The sequence below is a fragment of the Pipistrellus kuhlii genome, unplaced genomic scaffold (assembly GCF_014108245.1).
Source record: "Pipistrellus kuhlii isolate mPipKuh1 unplaced genomic scaffold, mPipKuh1.p scaffold_m20_p_15, whole genome shotgun sequence".
NCBI classification, from domain to species: Eukaryota; Metazoa; Chordata; class Mammalia; order Chiroptera; family Vespertilionidae; genus Pipistrellus; species Pipistrellus kuhlii.
In genome coordinates, this window is record NW_023425460.1 from 31,098,875 (window position 1) to 31,116,762 (window position 17,888).

Below are 17,888 nucleotides of genomic sequence, written 5' to 3' on the forward strand. Positions count from 1 at the left end.
GAAAGATCTAGGTAAATAGATGACAAGTCTTGAACTGTTTTCACATTGGATAATAATGGATTTAGCAAAGTATCTTATAGTTTCCTTTGGGGATATATTTTTATGACTTATAGTAATTTTCATTACTTTCTAAGACTTCTAAATTACCTTGATTTTCTTTGACTTATCTTTCTGTCACTGTGAGTGAGCCCTCTCACCTTATGAATGCTGCTTATAAATAATGTCAAAATGTTTTTCTTAATCTTTGCCTACTCAGGTAACTCTTTTCCTCTCACCTTTATTTCCAAATACTATTTGTATTTTTCTTGTAGATCTAGTCAAAAGCTACCTAATAGGTTAACTGATCCCTTTCATGTCTCAAAATGAAGTTGAAGCAGGAGGAGGTGGTGATTAGTCCAGATAGAAAGCTGTTAGGAAGTTATTCTTCCTGGTTATAATAATAATAGCTATCATTTGTTAAGCCCTTATTGTGTAGCAGTCATTCTGTTAAGATTTTTATATATACTATTCAATCATTATGGCATTCTTTCAGATTGATATTACCATGTTGTTGTTTTTTTACAGTTGAAAAACTCAGGATACTTACGTTTATAATTTTTTCACTGTAAATGTATTTCATATTCTTAATTTATTTTAATTAGTCTTTAATTAGTGTGCTATATCCTGTATATTATTTTAATATTATAATCTCAGCTTGTTTTTATTGCCGTGAGTAAAACGTGTCAGAGTTCCATAATATAAAATGAAGGACACATTTTTTATCACTCCCTGCAGAAAAACTGAATAGATGCTCTTAGTATTGGTTCCTGTACTTCTCCTATTGCCCCCAATTAATGATCTTAAATTACATTTCATTAGCTAGAAACAGTAGCCATTTATTTCTTGGAGAGGGGCAACTATATATATTGCTTTCTTTCCATGAAATATTTTTACCTTTAGAGTCAGACAGTCTGTCTTACTTTTTAGCTCTGTTTCGAAATATTTTTAAAAGGTTTCTTTTCTTTTTGCCTTTTGAGTAGTATATAAACTACTCAAAAGGCAAATTATGGTTTCATAAAATTCACATTCCAGTAGTTCCTTTGAATCCTATTCAATACAAAGTAGTTTTTCCGCTAATAGCAACAATGAACCTGAACTGTTTTAGTACTTTTATTATCACTGAGACAGGTCACAAATGTCAGAACCAGAGTTGGTGGCTTAAAGGGGTGATGTTCTCTTAGCCTTACAATGGCACAACCATTGCTCTTCTCTGAATTCTTATCACTACAGCATAAGGAAAGTATGAGTAACATCCAATTACAATATATGGCATTATATTCACTTAAGTTGCAGTTAATTCTGAGAAAATTTGTACTATCTTTCTCTTTGTACCTTAGCTCCTTTGATTTTCCTTGGTCAAGGAAATTAGTCACTTTCCACTAGCCTTTTTATTTATTCTTTTGATGTCATCCAAAATATTTTGTCTGTTCTTTCCTCAGCCTAAGAGCTTCCTAAATAGAAGCTCCTCCCTCCTCCCAGCCCTATTTCTTATAGTTTTGTGTTTTGCTTTTTGTCAGGAGTGAAAAACATGTGGGTGGAAAAGAACATCGGACTTCATGAACAGCAGACTTGGATTCTAGTCCTGGCTTTGTCATTAACTAGCTCTGTTACTCCGGGCAAGTCACTTGCCCTCTGTGGTTCATTTCCCATCTGTAAACAGGGTGGCTAAACAAGATGACCTGAGGTTAGTTCCAAAGGGAGAACCATTGGCCTAAGACATCAAATGCAGGTGAGAAGGTAGGAAAGTAATACGGTTTCAGGAAGAGGATTTTGGTCTTCGGTTTTGAAGACTAGAGGAGCCAATGGTCGTCTACGTCATTCATTACCTCTGGCATTCCCTGGTGCGAATGGATATCTAACAGCTATCATTATACTTCCATTCAGGGCATGAGATTTTAAAAGGGATTTTAGAGGTCTTCTGGTCAACCCCCTTGATTTTATAGATGATGAAATTGAACCCCAGAGCAATAGTAATATGTGCTGTTACTACTACTAGTGACAGCTGCCATGAGATACTCAGAATCTTCCTGCAAGATTGTGTATTTCAATAGAGTCTATTCTTTATAATAGTAGCTGACTGCAACTATTATTATAAACATGCCCCATCTTTGTAACTGCTTCTGATACTCGTGATTGTTTTGCTCGTATTTAGGAATAAAATATGAAAGAAATGCTTTGCTAGGGACAGTACCAAGTTTTCACTACATCTACTCTAGCTTCTGTATTTAATACTTTAAAATTTTAGATACCTTTTAAACAATTTGCTTAATTTTGTATAATTTTCTTTTTTCTTTTGTTAATCCTCATCCAAGGAGATTTTCCATTGATTTTTAGAGAGAGTAGAAGGAAGGGGGAGAGATGGAGAGAAACATCAATGTGAGACATCAATTGGTTGCCTGCTACACAAGTCCCAACCAGTACTAGGGATCAAGACTGCAACTGAGGTACAAGCTCTTGACTAGAATGGAACCCAGGACCCTTCAGTCTACGGGCAGACACCCTATCCACTGAGCCAAACCAGCTAGGGCTTGTGCAGTTTTCTTAAGCATAGCATCCAAGCAATTCATGTGATGGTTACAATCTAAATTATTTAAGGTATAAATGCCTATTAGATCTACCTCACTAAGGAACTTGGTTGTATTTCTTGGGCATTTTCCAGATCCCTTACAGAAACTGCTGTTTCTCTTTGCTATCTTTAAACTTCTTTTCAATAAGGTAAAAATAGCGGTGGATGTTTCATATTCTCCCAAAGTAGTTCTTCAGTTATGCTAGTTTCAGAGTCCTGCCAGTAGGGCCATATGTTCTCCAAACTTGTGAGGATTTTGTTGGTGTTATAAAAAGTATGTTAAAAAATAAGGCCTTTTAAAAATATCCTAATAGACTTCCCTTGTATTATTACTTAAGTTTTCCTTTGTTCTAATGTTTACTATTTCTCAGTACTTTTATTGAAGGACAGAGGAGAAAGGTATCTTGACCATTTTGTTTCTCTGGAAGACTGAGCAATAGAAATCCTTTTATTTGTAAAGTGAATTATTACTCATACTATAAGGACTTTCTACTTTTAAAATGTATTCAATCATTGCTTGCCATTTTTTTTATTAAGGTATTACATGTGTGTCCTTATCTCCCCTTTGCCCTCCCTCCCACCCCCCCTGGTGTCTGTGTCCATTGGTTATGCTTATATACATGCCTACAAGTCTTTTGGTTGATCTCTTCCCCCTTACTCCTACCATCCCCTCCCTTCTGAGTTTTCAGCAAGGTTGAAAAAATTTCTGAACTACAGAATGTTTGTAGCCAAGTGTGTGATCGAGGCCAGCCTGAAGTCATGTCTACACCCGAGCCTCTTCTGTTTTTAGTGCAGCTGCTCGGACACCCTTGATCGCCTGCCACTCCTCCACCATTCCACTCCACCTTCCTAAACAGCCTCTTTTGCAGAGCACCTGCCAGGGTTTGGCCTATGAAGACTACTGGTGCTGAAGGCTCTGCCTTTTACTAGCTTCATAAGAGTCTTGCTCTGCAAACAGGATCCCAAATACTTTGGGATCTGTCACTATGTTGTATTCGAAATAATGAGTTCCTCATTAGTTAACACTGTGAAGTTTCTGCCTCGAGCGATGGACTGCAGTGTTGAAAGACATCTTTTTTTTTTTTTTTTAATGATCCACAACAGATGCTCCAATCTCCCTTTAAAAGACCAAAGGCTGCCTATATTGCATCAATTTTGGGGCTTACTAAGATTGTATGTTTTTCTAATGTTTCACATTAAATAATTTTGCTGGACAGTTCTTAAAATACTCGCTGGTAAATACTGTTAAATCGTTGTTGAGCAAACTGTGCAATGCATATTAGAGGGGAGGGCATTCTCCTTTGTGCTGGGACATGGGTATATGTGTTACCTATGCCGAAATAAACCCACCATTCATTCCAGGACCAGAAGGAAGGATTACTGCAGATAAACTGGTTATCCTAATAAGCATCACTTTAAGGCAGTAGCTTAGGGGTGTCGAACTCAATCAGAGAAGGGGCCAAAATCTAAAATCCAGCCTAAATCGCGGGGCAAATGGTTTACTGAACAGTCATAAACTGTCATTGTGATGGAAACGCAGCGGAGTGCAGTGATGACAGCGCGGTGTGGGCCACATTGCAAGGCCTGGCGGGACGGATTTGGTCCGCGGGCCTTGTGTTTGACACATGTGCAGTAGCTAATCGTTATCCCTGTCATATGGGTAGCATTTGTCACTGTTAAGTTAAAGACAGAAATATTCTGGGTTAAGAAAAGCAGGTGTTTTAATTCCTTTGATGTTTTAAAAACAACTGACAGAACTGTTGAGGGACCTTTGAAAACATTATAAATTTATTTAATCTTGTAGTTATGTGATGACTTATTTTGGAAGAGGTGCCTGGGACATCAATCTCTAATCATTTTCCATTCATTCATGCAATATTTGGTATGTTGGGAATAATGCAAACCTAAAAATAACTCCGATAATCTCCGTTCACCAGGATTGTGGATAGGCATAATAGTTATATAGCTTAATGCAACCAGATCTGTTTTTTCAAACTTACTCGTCTTTAATAAAATGAAAATGAAGTAAAGTATTTGAACCTTGAACTTAATTCATTTGTTGCTCCTTTGTTGGAGGGAACTGTACAAGCGTTAGCATATGGTTCTTTGTATTGGATCAGAATGCCCTCTGGTGACTATTAACTAAGGACAACTTTAGTTTGGGGATCAGGAGAAATGGTATGGGAACCTACCCCAGTGACTCTAGTTCCCTTTTTAAAACAATTCTGTCTAGAAGAGGTGATATCCCATTAATAGGATCAACATGAAAAATAACATTTAAAAGGGAACCGTTACTGTAATCAGACCTAATGACATTCTTTTTAAAAATATTTTATTGATTTTCCACAGAGAGGGAGAGGGATAGAGAGCCAGAAATGTCGATGAGAAACATTGACCAGCCGCCTCCAGCACCCCCCCCCCCACACACACACACATTGGGGATGTGCCCGCAACCAACGTACAAGCCCTTGACTGGAATCGAACCCGTGACCCCCCAGTCCACAGTCTATCCACTGAGCCAAACCAGTTTCGGCCCTAATGACATTCTTGATCCAGTGACTTCCAGAAACAGGGAAAGAATTTTTAAAAACTTGACCAATTTGGAAGCCATTTGATATGCCAAGGTCATTCTCTTAGCAAAACCCAAGTTCTTTGGCTCTAATGAGCTCTCAAAAGCAGTTTCAGTCCTTCACAGCTGATCCTTTTAGAATTATTTTGGGACTCTTCGGAGTTCGCTCATGAGCCAAAGGGCAACACTGAGCAGAGCCAAGGAGCCTGACTGGTGAGTAGCAGCCAAAGGAGTTGGAACGTACATTAGCAGAGTGCTAATGCCCAAGCCCACCTGTGAGAGAGGAAACCAGGCAGTAAGCAGAGCAGCAACCACAAACTCAGAGCCGAAACGACAGCATCGACAGCCACATACACAAACCTCTCTTCTCCCATCAGAGCATTAAAACAACATTTTTAATTTCATAAGTAAGGATATTTACAATGAAGTAAATTCAAACAAAACCAAAAACCCTAAGTTTTCCTTAAGTATCCTTCACCCTATCCCAGTTCCCTTCACCAAAGGTAGTCACTGTTACCAGTTTCTATACACTTGTACTTTTATATAAATGTTTTGTACTTTAAAAAAGTACATTGTTCTGTCCCTTCCTTTTTTTCACTTAATATATGGCTGAAGAGCTTACTATTTTAAACTGTTACATAATATTCCACAGTATACATTTACCATAGTTACCAACCTAACTACTTAGGTTGGTTTCCAATTTTTCACCATTTCAGCAATTCTATAATGAATTTCCTTACAGATACAGCTCTTTGTGCATTAGAAAATCTGTAGGGCAGGCACAAATAAGTCAATTTGCTGACCTAAGGGATTATATAGTTGACATCATAAAAGATAATGCCAAACTGCCCTCTGAAAAATACCATATAAACTCATGCTCTCACTAAGAATACATGAAGCTGTTTATCTATTTTCTTATACCTGTGCATTACCTGATTATCTTTTTTCTTTCTTTTCCCCCCAATCTGACAATGGCAGGCATTGTTTTAATTTGCTCCTCTGTTATCATGAGTGAGACTAAATAGCTTTTTGTATGGTATTTATTGGCTATTCATCATTCTTCTTATGAGAATTGTATATTGATATCCTTATTTTATCTTCTGGTTATTAACCTTCTAGTCTCTTTTAAGAATTGAAAACATTTTCTCTTAGTTACCTTTCCTTTTTAACCTTGCTTTGGGGACGCCATCAGGCCAAAAAGGAGTGGTTTATACCTGTGTATATGCCAAAGCCAGCAGAGTCGCTGCTGCCATCTTGGTCCTGCGAGGAAGGGGAATTCTCCGGGAGAGGAAATAGAGCGCTGTAATAGCGGTAACTGAAGTGATTCCCTGTGAGGGGAAAAGAGTCCATCAAGTGCCAGCAGGAAGCGCCCCACCCTCCTGATTTCTGCTCACCTTCTATGTATCTCCTCCAGAACCAGCCCCAGGCAGGGGGTCCCTGCAGTTCCACCTCTGGTCTCTGCTCCTCAGTCTCCCTCCCCCTCTTCTGCTGGCCACTTAAATGCATGTGTGCCCAGGTGCCACCTAAAGTTTCTGCGCCTATCACTTTATACTCTTCTCTCGGTGATCTGACCCACCTTCCACTGTGGGTGCCCCAGCATGGCCCTCACATTTTAAAACATTCTTTGCACTCTTATCCCTAATTTTATACCTACAGTAATCTTGTATTTTTAAAGCAGGGCTGACCCCAGCCCATGAGGGGTATTATTATCTGTGCGGTGAGTAGAGGAGGAGGTGGTGTTGCCAGCTATTGGTAGGAAGATCTAAAGTCTCATTTTCATTACTGCCTCTTCAGAACGAGGGGCTGGGACTAGCAATAGGGTCTGTATTCCCCTTTCATGATGGCAAAGAGAATATTTTTATATCAAACCTGTACATCTATTTCACTTCTTTTCCTTTTCAGAGCTGTCCATGGTGACAATTTCAGACTTTGCTTATTCTAGAATGTGTGGCAGGGGGACTTGTGCAGCCCTTGCATTCCCTGTGGACATCTGAGTCCTCTGGACTTATCCGTGTGAATGTATCCTCTCACATTCAACATTCCTCCATCTGTTGACATAGCCTATGTCTAGCTTGGCCCTCATTCCGATAGCCTCATTTTTGCTGGTCATGTTTAAGCATGCCCCCAAAAGAAACTTTGGAATCTTCATCTTTCCTCACCGCATTTCTACAGCAATATTCTATTCCTTACAACCTCTATGTTTCATCATTCTTCTTAAACCCACTCCCATCATGAAGCCTTTTACCCCATCACTCTCACTCTCACCTGCATTCCTGCAATAGCACTGCTGCTTCTCACCAGTCTCTTTGTTGCTCATCTTCAATTTATCATGCCAGAGTACCAGACCGATCTTAATATGACCCATAGCAGGCCCTTAGTAAATATTATTAAGTAAAACAAAAAGTACATATGATGCTCTTGGCTCCTTGTGGGGGGTTCTGGTTCAGCTCTGACAGCTATGTGCTCAGCATCCACTGTCTGCGCACCCTGTTCTCTACTCAGCCTTTTATCTGCTAAAATGACTCTCCTATGGGTATGCAAGATTCAGGGAGGATATTATTTGCTAGATGGTAAAAGGCAGATTCAAACTTTAAGAAGCTGGCATCCTGAAAGCCAGAAATTGGCTGGGATGGTGTGTGGGTAATTAGGAGAAAAACATCACATTAGAAAGCTGCTACTCAACTTCCTCTTTTAAAAAAAGGGGGGGAAATGTAGTGCCCACTCTATCCTCTCACTGTTGTAATCAGTGCTTCGAATACCCAAAAGCCTGTGAGAGGCTCCCTGTTCTTAGTAGCCAGTAACCACCAGCCAGATTTACCAGAATCCGGTGATCAAACTGCACCATAGTAGGGTTCTCAAAAACATTCCTCAGGATGGGAGAGAAGGTGAAAAGGTCTTCTGGGATCCAAGATTCTCCCATCTTGGGGAAGGAGTTGTAAACAAGCCCAGCATCCAGTCCTGCCACAAAAGCCCCTGCATGCCAAGGGAAATGGTATTTATTAAAATGAGAGAAAGAGGAGGCCAAAGTACTATTCTGACACAGAAAAAGTTTATCTGGACGGGGTTAATGAGGGGGAAAAAGGGACATATGTAATACTCTCAATAATAAAGATTTTTTTTTTAAAAAAAACTAGTTTATTATCTCAGAGTTAGATAAAAGGAAGTGCTATTAGTAGGAGGAAAGAATAGAAACAGAGGGCAAAGACGGTGGGTATGAGAAAGGCAGATGTGGAAAGGATATATGAAGTTATAGGAAGAAAGGGAAAAGCATTAGGCAAGAGACCTGAGAGTGGAATGAAAATGGGCCATCTTGAAGAGTCCTACCTGAGAGAGCTGTAAGGAACACCAGGCCTGTTGTTCCGTGAGCAAATCGTCTCAACCACAGGAGCTGACGGGTTTCAGGCAACTAAATAAAAAAAAATTACTCAAGTTAACAGAACTGCAGGAACTACAGGAGGCAGCAAAGATCTCCATGGCTAAATCCAAGTGACAACTTGATATCAAATATTCTGACCTCTAAACGAGGGTAGGTACTCCCAACAGATACTCTGTTCTAACACACATCATATTTTATTAAATGTATACATTTACCACCTATCTTCTCTGTTATCCTGTAAGTTCTGTGAAGGCAGGAACTGCCATCTGTCTTATCACAGTAGCCCTAGTCCAAGACTTGGCTAGGTACTCAATACAAATCTATTTCATAAATACATGATTTGCATTGCAGGGGGACAGGAGGGCTTTGGGGGCCGGGAATATGCTTCGCCATGGTTAAAATGATGTGGCTTAAAATATAGGACTGGACTTTCATCTTGTGTGTGATATTTAATGCTTACTAAATATAAGAATCAAAATTGCATAAAACGCCTATAGTGGAGATTCTTGTATTTTTGGTAAAGTCAAAATTTATTTTTGCTATAGCCAACTTTTGATAGTAATCAGTGAGTCAGCAAATATTTATGAAGAACTTTATAAACAGGTAACCATAAAGATACAGAAGGTGAAGTCAGAGTGCTGCCCTCAAATGCTTTGCAATCTAGTCTGTGAAGAATGAGGTATCATTACTGAGATTTTTGTAGCACAATGTCAGGGCTGTCAAATAGAACTTCTGCAGTGACGGACATGTTCTAGTATCTGTGCTGCCTCCAATAAGTGAAAAATGAGAACTTAAACCGAGGCTAGAGCAATTTAAAATTAAAAAGTTAATTTTATTTAAAGTTGAAGTGAATAACAAATTTGCTTAAAATTAATTTTATTTAACATTAATTAAAATTTAAATAACCGCCGGGACCGGTTTAGCTCAATGGATAGAGCGTCGGCTTGGGGACTGAAGGGACCCGGGTTCGATTCCGGTCAAGGGCATGTACCTTGGTTGCGGGCATATCCCCATTAGGGGGTGTGCAAGAGGCAACTGATCGATGACTCTCTCTCATCAATGTTTCTAACTCTCTATCTCTCTCCCTTCCTCTCTGTACAAAATCAATAAAATATATTAAAAAAAATAAAATTTAAATAACCACATGTAGCTAATTGGATAGCATCTCCAACTATATGTTTGACTATGTCAAGTCTTTTCTGTAATTAGTGGAATATAAATAAATTTTAAAATTTGTTGATAATTAAAAAGTCAGAAGAGACTGTTTGGGAATGAGGGTGTATATGTGAGTGTGTGGTGTATATGTATAGAGGTGGCTTGGGAAGCCAGATGACAAGAAATAAAAGGAAAGAATGGGTTGTCAGGATACAGCCATCATTATGGGCAATCACTTTAGAAATTTGGCTTATAAGGCCAGGAGAACAGCAATTTTTCAGATGTGGATTTGTCTACTATTCCAATGTTTCAACTCCATCTGGCTTCCCTGTGGGATGACTGACAAGTCAACATCTCCCGTCCTTGTTGGAATCCAGGTCACTGGCTCCAAGTACCTATTGGATGATTCTACTTAAAAGTTCTACTGACATCTCAAAGTCTACTCCATGAACAGATTATCCAGGTCAACCATGTCTTCAATACCTAAAATATTGTTCATTAGAAAACACACACCTAGAAAAAACTTTAATCAGTCTACTGAGAAAATACTTGTGGCAAGATCACTAAGGTTTACTGTAGTGTTCGGCTTGATAAATGGCAGGGCTCTATTTCAAGAACCAATAACCCAATATGGCTCTGTGCACACCACAGGGCCAGAAATCGCTCTTGTTCTGGCCTCCTTGCCTCGCCATTCCCATCCCTCCATAGAGTAGTTGTGATATCTCTTTTTCTTTTTCTTTTTTTTTAATATATTTTATTGATTTTGTACAGAAAGGAAGGGAGAGAGATAGTTAGAAACATCGATGAGAGAGAGTCATCAATCAGCTGTCTCTTGCACACCCCCTACTGGGGATATGCCCGCAACCAAGGTACATGCCCTTGACCGGAATCGAACCTGGGACCTTTCAGTCCCCAAGCCGACGCTCTATTCATTGAGCCAAACCAGTTTCGGCTGTGATATCTCTTATTGTTGGTACTCAGTCCCGCTTTTTCTAAAATTCATGTTTTCACCTTTTCCAATAGGCAATGCTGACAAAATACTCATCTCTTATACTACTCCTTTTTTTTTTTTTTTTTTTTAAATATATTTTATTGATTTTTACAGGAAGGAAGGAAGAGAGATAGAGAGCCAGAAACATCGATGAGAGAGAAACATCGACCAGCTGCCTCCTGCACACCCCCTACCGGGGATGTGCCCACAACCAACGTACATGCCCTTGACCGGAATCGAACCTGCGACCTTCCAGTCCGCAGACTCTATCCATTGAGCCAAACTGGTTTCGGCTACTTCTCCTTTGAGTGAGTTTCTCCAGCTCAATAACTGCATGTTTTACTCTGCAATCTCAAAGCTATCCAGTCCCAAAGTTTAATATTCCTCTAAACTTTGGTTTTATCTGGTTGCTGGTAAATTGGTAGATTTGGGAATATGTACATTTTGACCTAACTTCCTAGTAGAGCCGGAATTACCTGTCAGCCCTTTGTAGAAGCTTAACAATACAGACCGCCTTTTACCTTGTGCTGAGGAAGCAGCAGTGAGAGTGAAGTCCACAAGCTGGCGCAATAAAGAACCAGGGCTGATCCCAGGTGGGCAGCCAAGCGGTACTGACTGACCCGAGGGATGTCATGAGAATCTGGTTTTTCTTCTAATCCACTTTTCACCATATACCATCCCAACAGGCCCTAGAACCAAAAAGAGAAGAGGCAAAGAAAACAAATTTGAAACTGTCTGTTCAACTCTGCTGTCGGAGAAAGTGAGTTATCCATTATCAGGCATCCTCCCTGCCTTACACTTCCTTTCCATGCCCCTCCCATTTCCTCTGTATCTCAGGAATCATGACTTACCCACATTTCCACATACAGCACCATAAATATTTAACTGCTGATTAGATTACCATTTTATTGGAGTATAAGTTAAATATAGAAAAGCATACAAAAGCTTTTCTGTGGGAAGAACCTTATATGTATTATACTTGACATGAAATATGTGAACCAGTGAAATATGACAATAAAAAAGAGCTCTTTCTATAAAAACCAGATTGATTGTTTTGGAAAGCTTGAGAAAGCTTAAAAACAACTACTGTCAAGTTAGGTAAGAATAGAAAATTAAAAAAGCTTTGTGGGGGTAAAAATCTGTAAGGTTTTGCAGTCAGACTGCTTTGCAAATACCTACGTTTTCACTTCTCTTAAGGGAAATAAAATAAAATGATAGTTTATGGGGGTATAAGAGATCTGAGCTTCTACTTGGTTCATAATTTCATAATTTCCACGTTAAATTAACCAATTCACTTCCTCCTGATCATTTTGATATTTCTTTGATGTCTTAATACTCTCCCTTCGGGCCTGTATACTTCGACCCAAATATTCATGTCTTTTCTAATACCCTTTTCTTGGCTTTCAGCCTCAGAGTCACTCAATGATCCTTTCCTATCATTTATAGCATATAGTACTTAATACCTCTGAGCTACATCTATATTCTAAAATTCCTCATCCCACAAACTGTTTCTCTTTTGGAATTTTCTTATTTGCTTCTCTAGCCATTCTACCATAGGGATCCCAGTTCTGCACAGAACTGGCAAGATAGAAAAAAGAGAAGAGATGAGAATCCAGGAGAGCTGTGGTGGGAAAGAAACTAATTCTTGTGACACAAAAATATATTTGAATGCTTACTGATTCCAGGCACTAACCTAAGTTCTTTATATGCATGATCTCATTTAATATTCACGCAACCCAAACAGTAGGTACCATTATTATCCCTATTTGCAGGCAAGGAAAGCATAGCCTACAGAAGTTAGGACTTGCCTACTACGTGGTCAAGCTGGGCCTTAAAGCCAGGCATGCTGTGCTAAAAGCCACACGCTCACTTATTCTGTAAAACAATGCCAACTAGAAAGCTCTTAGGAACATCTTGTTTCCCAAACTTGAATAAGTCACCTGGAAGCATACTAAACCACAGAGGGCAAGAACACGTCCTTTCATGTTGTGGCTGAGCCAGCCCTTTCTCCAAAAGTAGGCAGCAGGCAGGATGTATGCAAGGCCTACAAGGCGACCCCACATTCGGTGAGAGTACTCCATGTACCAGATGAACTTGAATTCTGCCAGCGTCATATCATGATTTAAGCTGGGGGAAAAGGGAAATAAAAAAATAAGCAAGAGGAAACATCCATCTCAATTTTATTTCCCAACAGAATGCAGGAACTTTCTCAGTCTTGAAGCTTGATAGGTCTACCCTCTTCCTCATCAGTGACCTCAGGATCTCTTTGGAATTGGAGGTTTAGTGTAGGAAGCTCACTAAACGTAACGGAGCCAAATATCAAGAAATAACGGGATCTAATCTTCTGACATGTTTAAATGAGCAAAAGATTGAGTGGGTCTCATCGGACACTTACCTGATTTTTTATAATACTTACATTTTAAATTCTGGAAATTGCTGATATTTTTGGAATTCTGCTTCCCATTCCTCTTGGCTTGTAGGTGGCTTCATCTCCTTTATTAAATGCCAGTCTACCATTGAGAGGCCAGACTCTGTCAATCTTAGAAAAGAAATGAGAGAGAGAGAGAGAGAGAGAGAGAGAGAGAGAGAGAGAGAGAGAGAGAGAGAATATGTGTAATCCTGGATGACTCATAAATAGTTTATGGCAACAAGTGGATCTAACGGTAAACATTTCATTGTTTCCTCTCTAACATCTTTCTCTTCTTACTGCTTAGAATTTTGACAGAAACAGCAAAATCAACCCTTAGATCAAAGGAAATTTGCCCTAAATGCTTAACCAAGAAAAATAGATTTGATATAGGGATAACACACTTTAGGTTCTTGAGTAAATTTAAAGACAGTAAAATTCAAGTTTGTCAGTGCCCACAACAGCCTATATAACACACTGTGATGTATTTGAAATAAGGGCACAGGGAATGTGGAGAGAAGTTGAGAACACATACTTAATTAAAACCAAAGGTATTTTCACCAAAAGGAGTTAGTGTTCCCTAAGTAAAAGGCCGATTTTAAGCTTGAGGCAGGAAATATACAAGAGCCTGGAATATTTTATCATCCAGAAAGCAAGGACTCAAAGGTTACCAGGGTCCAGTGAAAACGACTCTGGAGCCGATTTGAGAGGTTCTCACTGACTAAGGATCGGAGAATTTGAGCATAACATCACTGCAATGGATTGAAACAGACCAAGTATGTTTAAACCTATGAGCTCATACGTCAGCTTGAGGACTGAAGGGTCCCAGGTTCGATTCCGGTCAAGGGCATGTACCTTGGTTGCGGGCACATCCCCAGTGGGGGGTGTGCAAGAGGCAGCTGATCGATGACTCTCTCTCATCGATGTTTCTAACTCTCTATCTCTCTCCCTTCCTCTCTGTACAAAATCAATATATATATATATATATATATATATATATATATATATATATATATAAAATAAACCTATGAGCTCATAATGATATTATACTTAAAAACACACACTTCATTGTTTACCTTTGGAGGGTACGTGGAAACCAATTTATTATTTCGAAAATTGGTAAATAAAGAGAAAGAATCAAGTATGTACTCTACTTTTCCTATGTGCAATGTACCTTAGGATAACCCAATTGTTGATGAGGTAAAGTTTCTCTTTAGAGCTACTAGACTATTACAATTTAAACTATAATGAAATAATGGATCTAGGCAATGATCACCAATGGTGGTTGGCATCTCTAATAAACACTATTTATAAACGTTAATAATCACCAATGAAGTATTTTGCCCTCTGTCTCAATCTGAAGCTGATCAAGCAATAACCAGTTTACAGGAAATAAAGGGATAATGGGAGTTGTTAACCACCACCACCATTGTATGCAAATCAGAAAAATCCAGACTAGGAAACTCTATTGGACAAATGATTTGGGTTTATTCAATAAAAACTGCAAATGGGAGGGTGGGGATGGTGATGAGGAGGAAAGGGGAGGTATAAAGAGACCTAAGAGGCATATGAACTAATTGTGATGTATGGAACTTATTTGGGTTTCATTCAAACTAACTGTACACAAAATTTTGAGACAAATTTGAACTCTATTATAGGGGGAAATATACACAAACAATGTATAGCTAACAATTAAGATCTAAACCAGTCTTTATGAAGTGCTCCTATTAAATAAACCCTAAACTGCTCTATGTGAGGGAAAGTTATCAGACATATTCCCTCTGTAGGCCTCAGTTTCTGCATTTGTCAAATGAAGGAACTAGACTACATGATTCCAAGGGTCCTTTCCCCCTTGGTCATCCTGTACCTCTACTAATGACCCAAACAGCTGACAATGCTATGAGCAAATAACTCACCTAGTTACTCCACCAAGAATAACTGCTCCAGCCACTGTTCCACTGCAGACCAGGAGCCATCGGCCCACCACCCGCTCAGCAGCCTTTGAAGGAAGGGACACTGTACCCCTTCCAGATTGTAAAGCTACTTCAGAGATGGTGCTGTATTGCCCTGGCCTCAAGGGGATCCCGATCCCACAGCGGCAGCCACACTAAGGATCAAGACAGACAAATGACAACTGGAGAAAGGGAAAGACCTCACTTCACTGCTACCCACCCTCAGTCCCACTGTGCTGTGCAACATCTCCACTGCTGCCGGCCCGGTAAACCATCTCTTCACTGGATTACTGTCTCCACCTTCCTACTAGTTTTCCTGCCTGTAGTCTTGACCTCATTCGAATCCATTGCCACCCTACATGAACCTTCTGATCTCTGCATTCTTCCCCCAGACTTAACTCTACACCTAGACATGGGTTATTTTATTTCTTCTATGTATCTTTAAATAAGATTTCTGGGACACCACTTGTTCCCTGATAGAAAATATAGGCAGCCGGTGTGGCTCAGTCGTTGAGCATCAACCTATAAACAGGGATTCTCGGTCAGAGAACATGCCCAGAATGTGGGCTTGATCCCCAGCAGGGAGCGTGCAAGAGGCGGCAGATCAATGATTCTCATATTGATGTTTCTACCTCCCTTCCTCTCTGCAATCAATTAATACAGGCATACCTCATTTTATTGTGCTTCAATTTTTGCACTTTACAGATATTGCATTTATTTTACAAATTAAAGGTTTGTGGCAACCCTGCATTGAACAAATTGAAGGCTTCCAGGAAAGGAGTCACCATTCTAGATGTCATTTAGAACATTTGTGATTCACAAGAGGTGAAAATATCAATATTTAACAGGAGTTTGGAAGCTGACTCCGACCCTCATGGATGACATTGAGGGGCTCAGGTCTTCAGGGGAAGAAATAACTACAGATGTAGAAATAATAGCAAGAGAACGAGGATTATAACGAGCCTGCTGTAACCTCATGATAAAACTTGAACAAATGAGAAACAGCTTCTTTTGGAGAAGGAGAAAAAGTGGTTTCTTGTGATGGAATCTACTCTTGGTGAAGATACTGTGAAGGTTGCTGAAATGGCAACAACGGATTTAGGATATTACATTAACCTAGTGCTAAAGCAGTGGCAGGGTTTGAGTGGATTGACTCAAATTTTGAAAGAAGTTCCACTGTGGATAAAATGCTATCACCCAGCATCTCATGCTAGAGAGAAATCATTCTCATGAAAGGAAGTCAATCAATGTAGTAAACTTCATTGTTATCTTATGTTAAGTAATTGCTATAGCCACCCCAACCTTCACCCTGATCGATCAGCAGCCATCAATAAATATCAAGGCAAGACCCTCCACAAACAAAAAGATGAGAATTCACTGAGGGCTCAGATGATGGTCAACAGTTTTTAGCAGTACGGTATTTTTAAATGTGTGTTAAATTTTAGACATAATGTTAGTGCACACTTTATAATGAAAATATAACTTCTACATGCACTGGAAAACCCAAAAATTCATGTAACTCGCTTATGTGACATTGGCTTTATTGTAAGGGTCTGGAACCGAACCTGCGTTATCTCCGAGGTATGCCTGCAATACCTACTGCAGACCTCAGTTTAGAAGTCACCTCCTCTGGTTGATGTTTTCACCTCTTTCCTCTGGGAAGTGTTCCCAGACTACCCTAGGTCTGCAATAGGTCCCTCTCAGCGCACTTCATCTCAGCACACTTTAGGTTCCTCCTTGTCTCCCACTAAACTATGAGCTGCGGGACAACAGTGTCTGGTCCTTTCTCTCCTGCTTCCTTTGCTTCAAACACAGTCCCCTTACCTAAAAAAACCTTAATAGATTTAATAAATGAATTATAAATAACTGTGCCCTCCTCCAGGGCAGTGACCTTTTGATAATTATATTCGCTTCCCAGTTCCTAACATACCAGTCACTCAATACAGTAATTGTTAGTTGAGTGGATACATGTCCTCTTCTGACCATCCCTGAGGGCCAAAAGGCCCTATTTGGCTTCCTGCTTCTAATTAAGTAAGTTTAGACAACTTACATTAGGCCTCAATGTCCTTCTTTGCAGAAGGGAGTTAGTTATAGGTTCCTTAACCTGGTTACCGGGTACTTTTAGCAAAAAAATCAAATATCTGGATATAACATTTACTGAGCTTTTACTTTGTGCTAAGTGCTTAAGAATATTAAATTTAATCCTCCCAGACTGAACATAAACTGTGCACCTATGGATGAGGACAATGGGGAGTAGGGAAAGGGCAGAGAGTGGGGTGGGAACCTGGTGGAGGAGAGCAATGGGGGGGGGGGGGAAGGGACATTTGTAATAATATGAACAATAAAAACTTATTAAAAAAATTTAATCCTCCCCGAAATCTTATGAATTAAGCATTGTTGTTATCCCCATTTTTACAGACGAGGGCACTGAGGCACAGAAAGGTTACCTCACTTGGCCAATAACACACAGCTAGTAAGTGGGGGGTCCAGGTCCGAACTCAGGGGCTCTGGAAACAAGGACCCGCGTCTGGAACTCTAAGGCTCCACGGAAACGTGCTGTGGGGCCATCTACGGTCTTTCTCCCCGTGTCCGCTTCTGCGGCGGCGCGGTACCTGCGATCGAGGCGCCGCCCTGGGAGCCAGCAGTCGGAGACACGGGCTCCCCATCAAAGCCTTCAAGGGCGGAAAGAGTAATCGCTGCATACTGAGGACGGTGCCCAGCCGCCACCTCCACAGCCCGGCACCCGGAGGACTCGCCCCTCTGCTGCGGAAAGAAGCACTTCCGGGTCACACTGAGCGAGCTCCTCCTCCCGAGACGGCGGGGGCGAGCAGCG

At 40.1% G+C, this 17,888-nt stretch overlaps 1 protein-coding gene and 1 long non-coding RNA gene across 3 annotated transcripts; one reads left to right on the forward strand and one right to left on the reverse strand.

The window, feature by feature from the left end:
* Window positions 1-5,171: 5,171 nt before the first annotated feature.
* On the reverse strand, window positions 5,172-17,860 carry LOC118719390 (cytochrome c oxidase assembly protein COX15 homolog). Of its 2 annotated transcripts, XM_036438810.2 has the most exons (9): window positions 17,668-17,860; window positions 15,020-15,210; window positions 13,113-13,235; window positions 12,637-12,823; window positions 11,218-11,385; window positions 8,499-8,580; window positions 7,993-8,147; window positions 6,389-6,502; window positions 5,172-5,447 (listed from the first exon to the last, which is right to left on the reverse strand). In XM_036438810.2, the coding sequence occupies exons 1-9, from the start codon at window positions 17,755-17,757 to the stop codon at window positions 5,316-5,318; spliced, it is 1,242 nt and encodes a 413-aa protein (XP_036294703.1). In that variant the 5' UTR covers window positions 17,758-17,860; the 3' UTR covers window positions 5,172-5,315. The 2 variants fall into 2 exon arrangements, with proteins under 2 accessions (XP_036294703.1, XP_036294704.1); XM_036438811.2 differs by lacking the exon at window positions 15,020-15,210 and having other exon boundaries at window positions 17,668-17,818.
* Window positions 5,446-7,866, forward strand: LOC123652386. Its single transcript, XR_006741707.1, has 2 exons — window positions 5,446-5,630; window positions 6,305-7,866. It is a non-coding gene; the product is annotated as an uncharacterized LOC123652386 (long non-coding RNA).
* Window positions 17,861-17,888: the final 28 nt, after the last annotated feature.

Coding starts and splice junctions, on each gene's coding strand:
- LOC118719390 (XM_036438810.2), bottom strand. CDS start 17,757: ATGCAGCGATTACTCTTTCCGCCCTTGAAGGCTTTGATGGGGAGCCCG. Junction 11,386..12,636: donor GTGGTTTAGTATGCTTCCAG/GTGACTTATTCA, acceptor TTTTGGTTCTAG/GGCCTGTTGGGATGGTATAT. Junction 8,581..11,217: donor TGCTGCTTCCTCAGCACAAG/GTAAAAGGCGGT, acceptor TTTTTTATTTAG/TTGCCTGAAACCCGTCAGCT.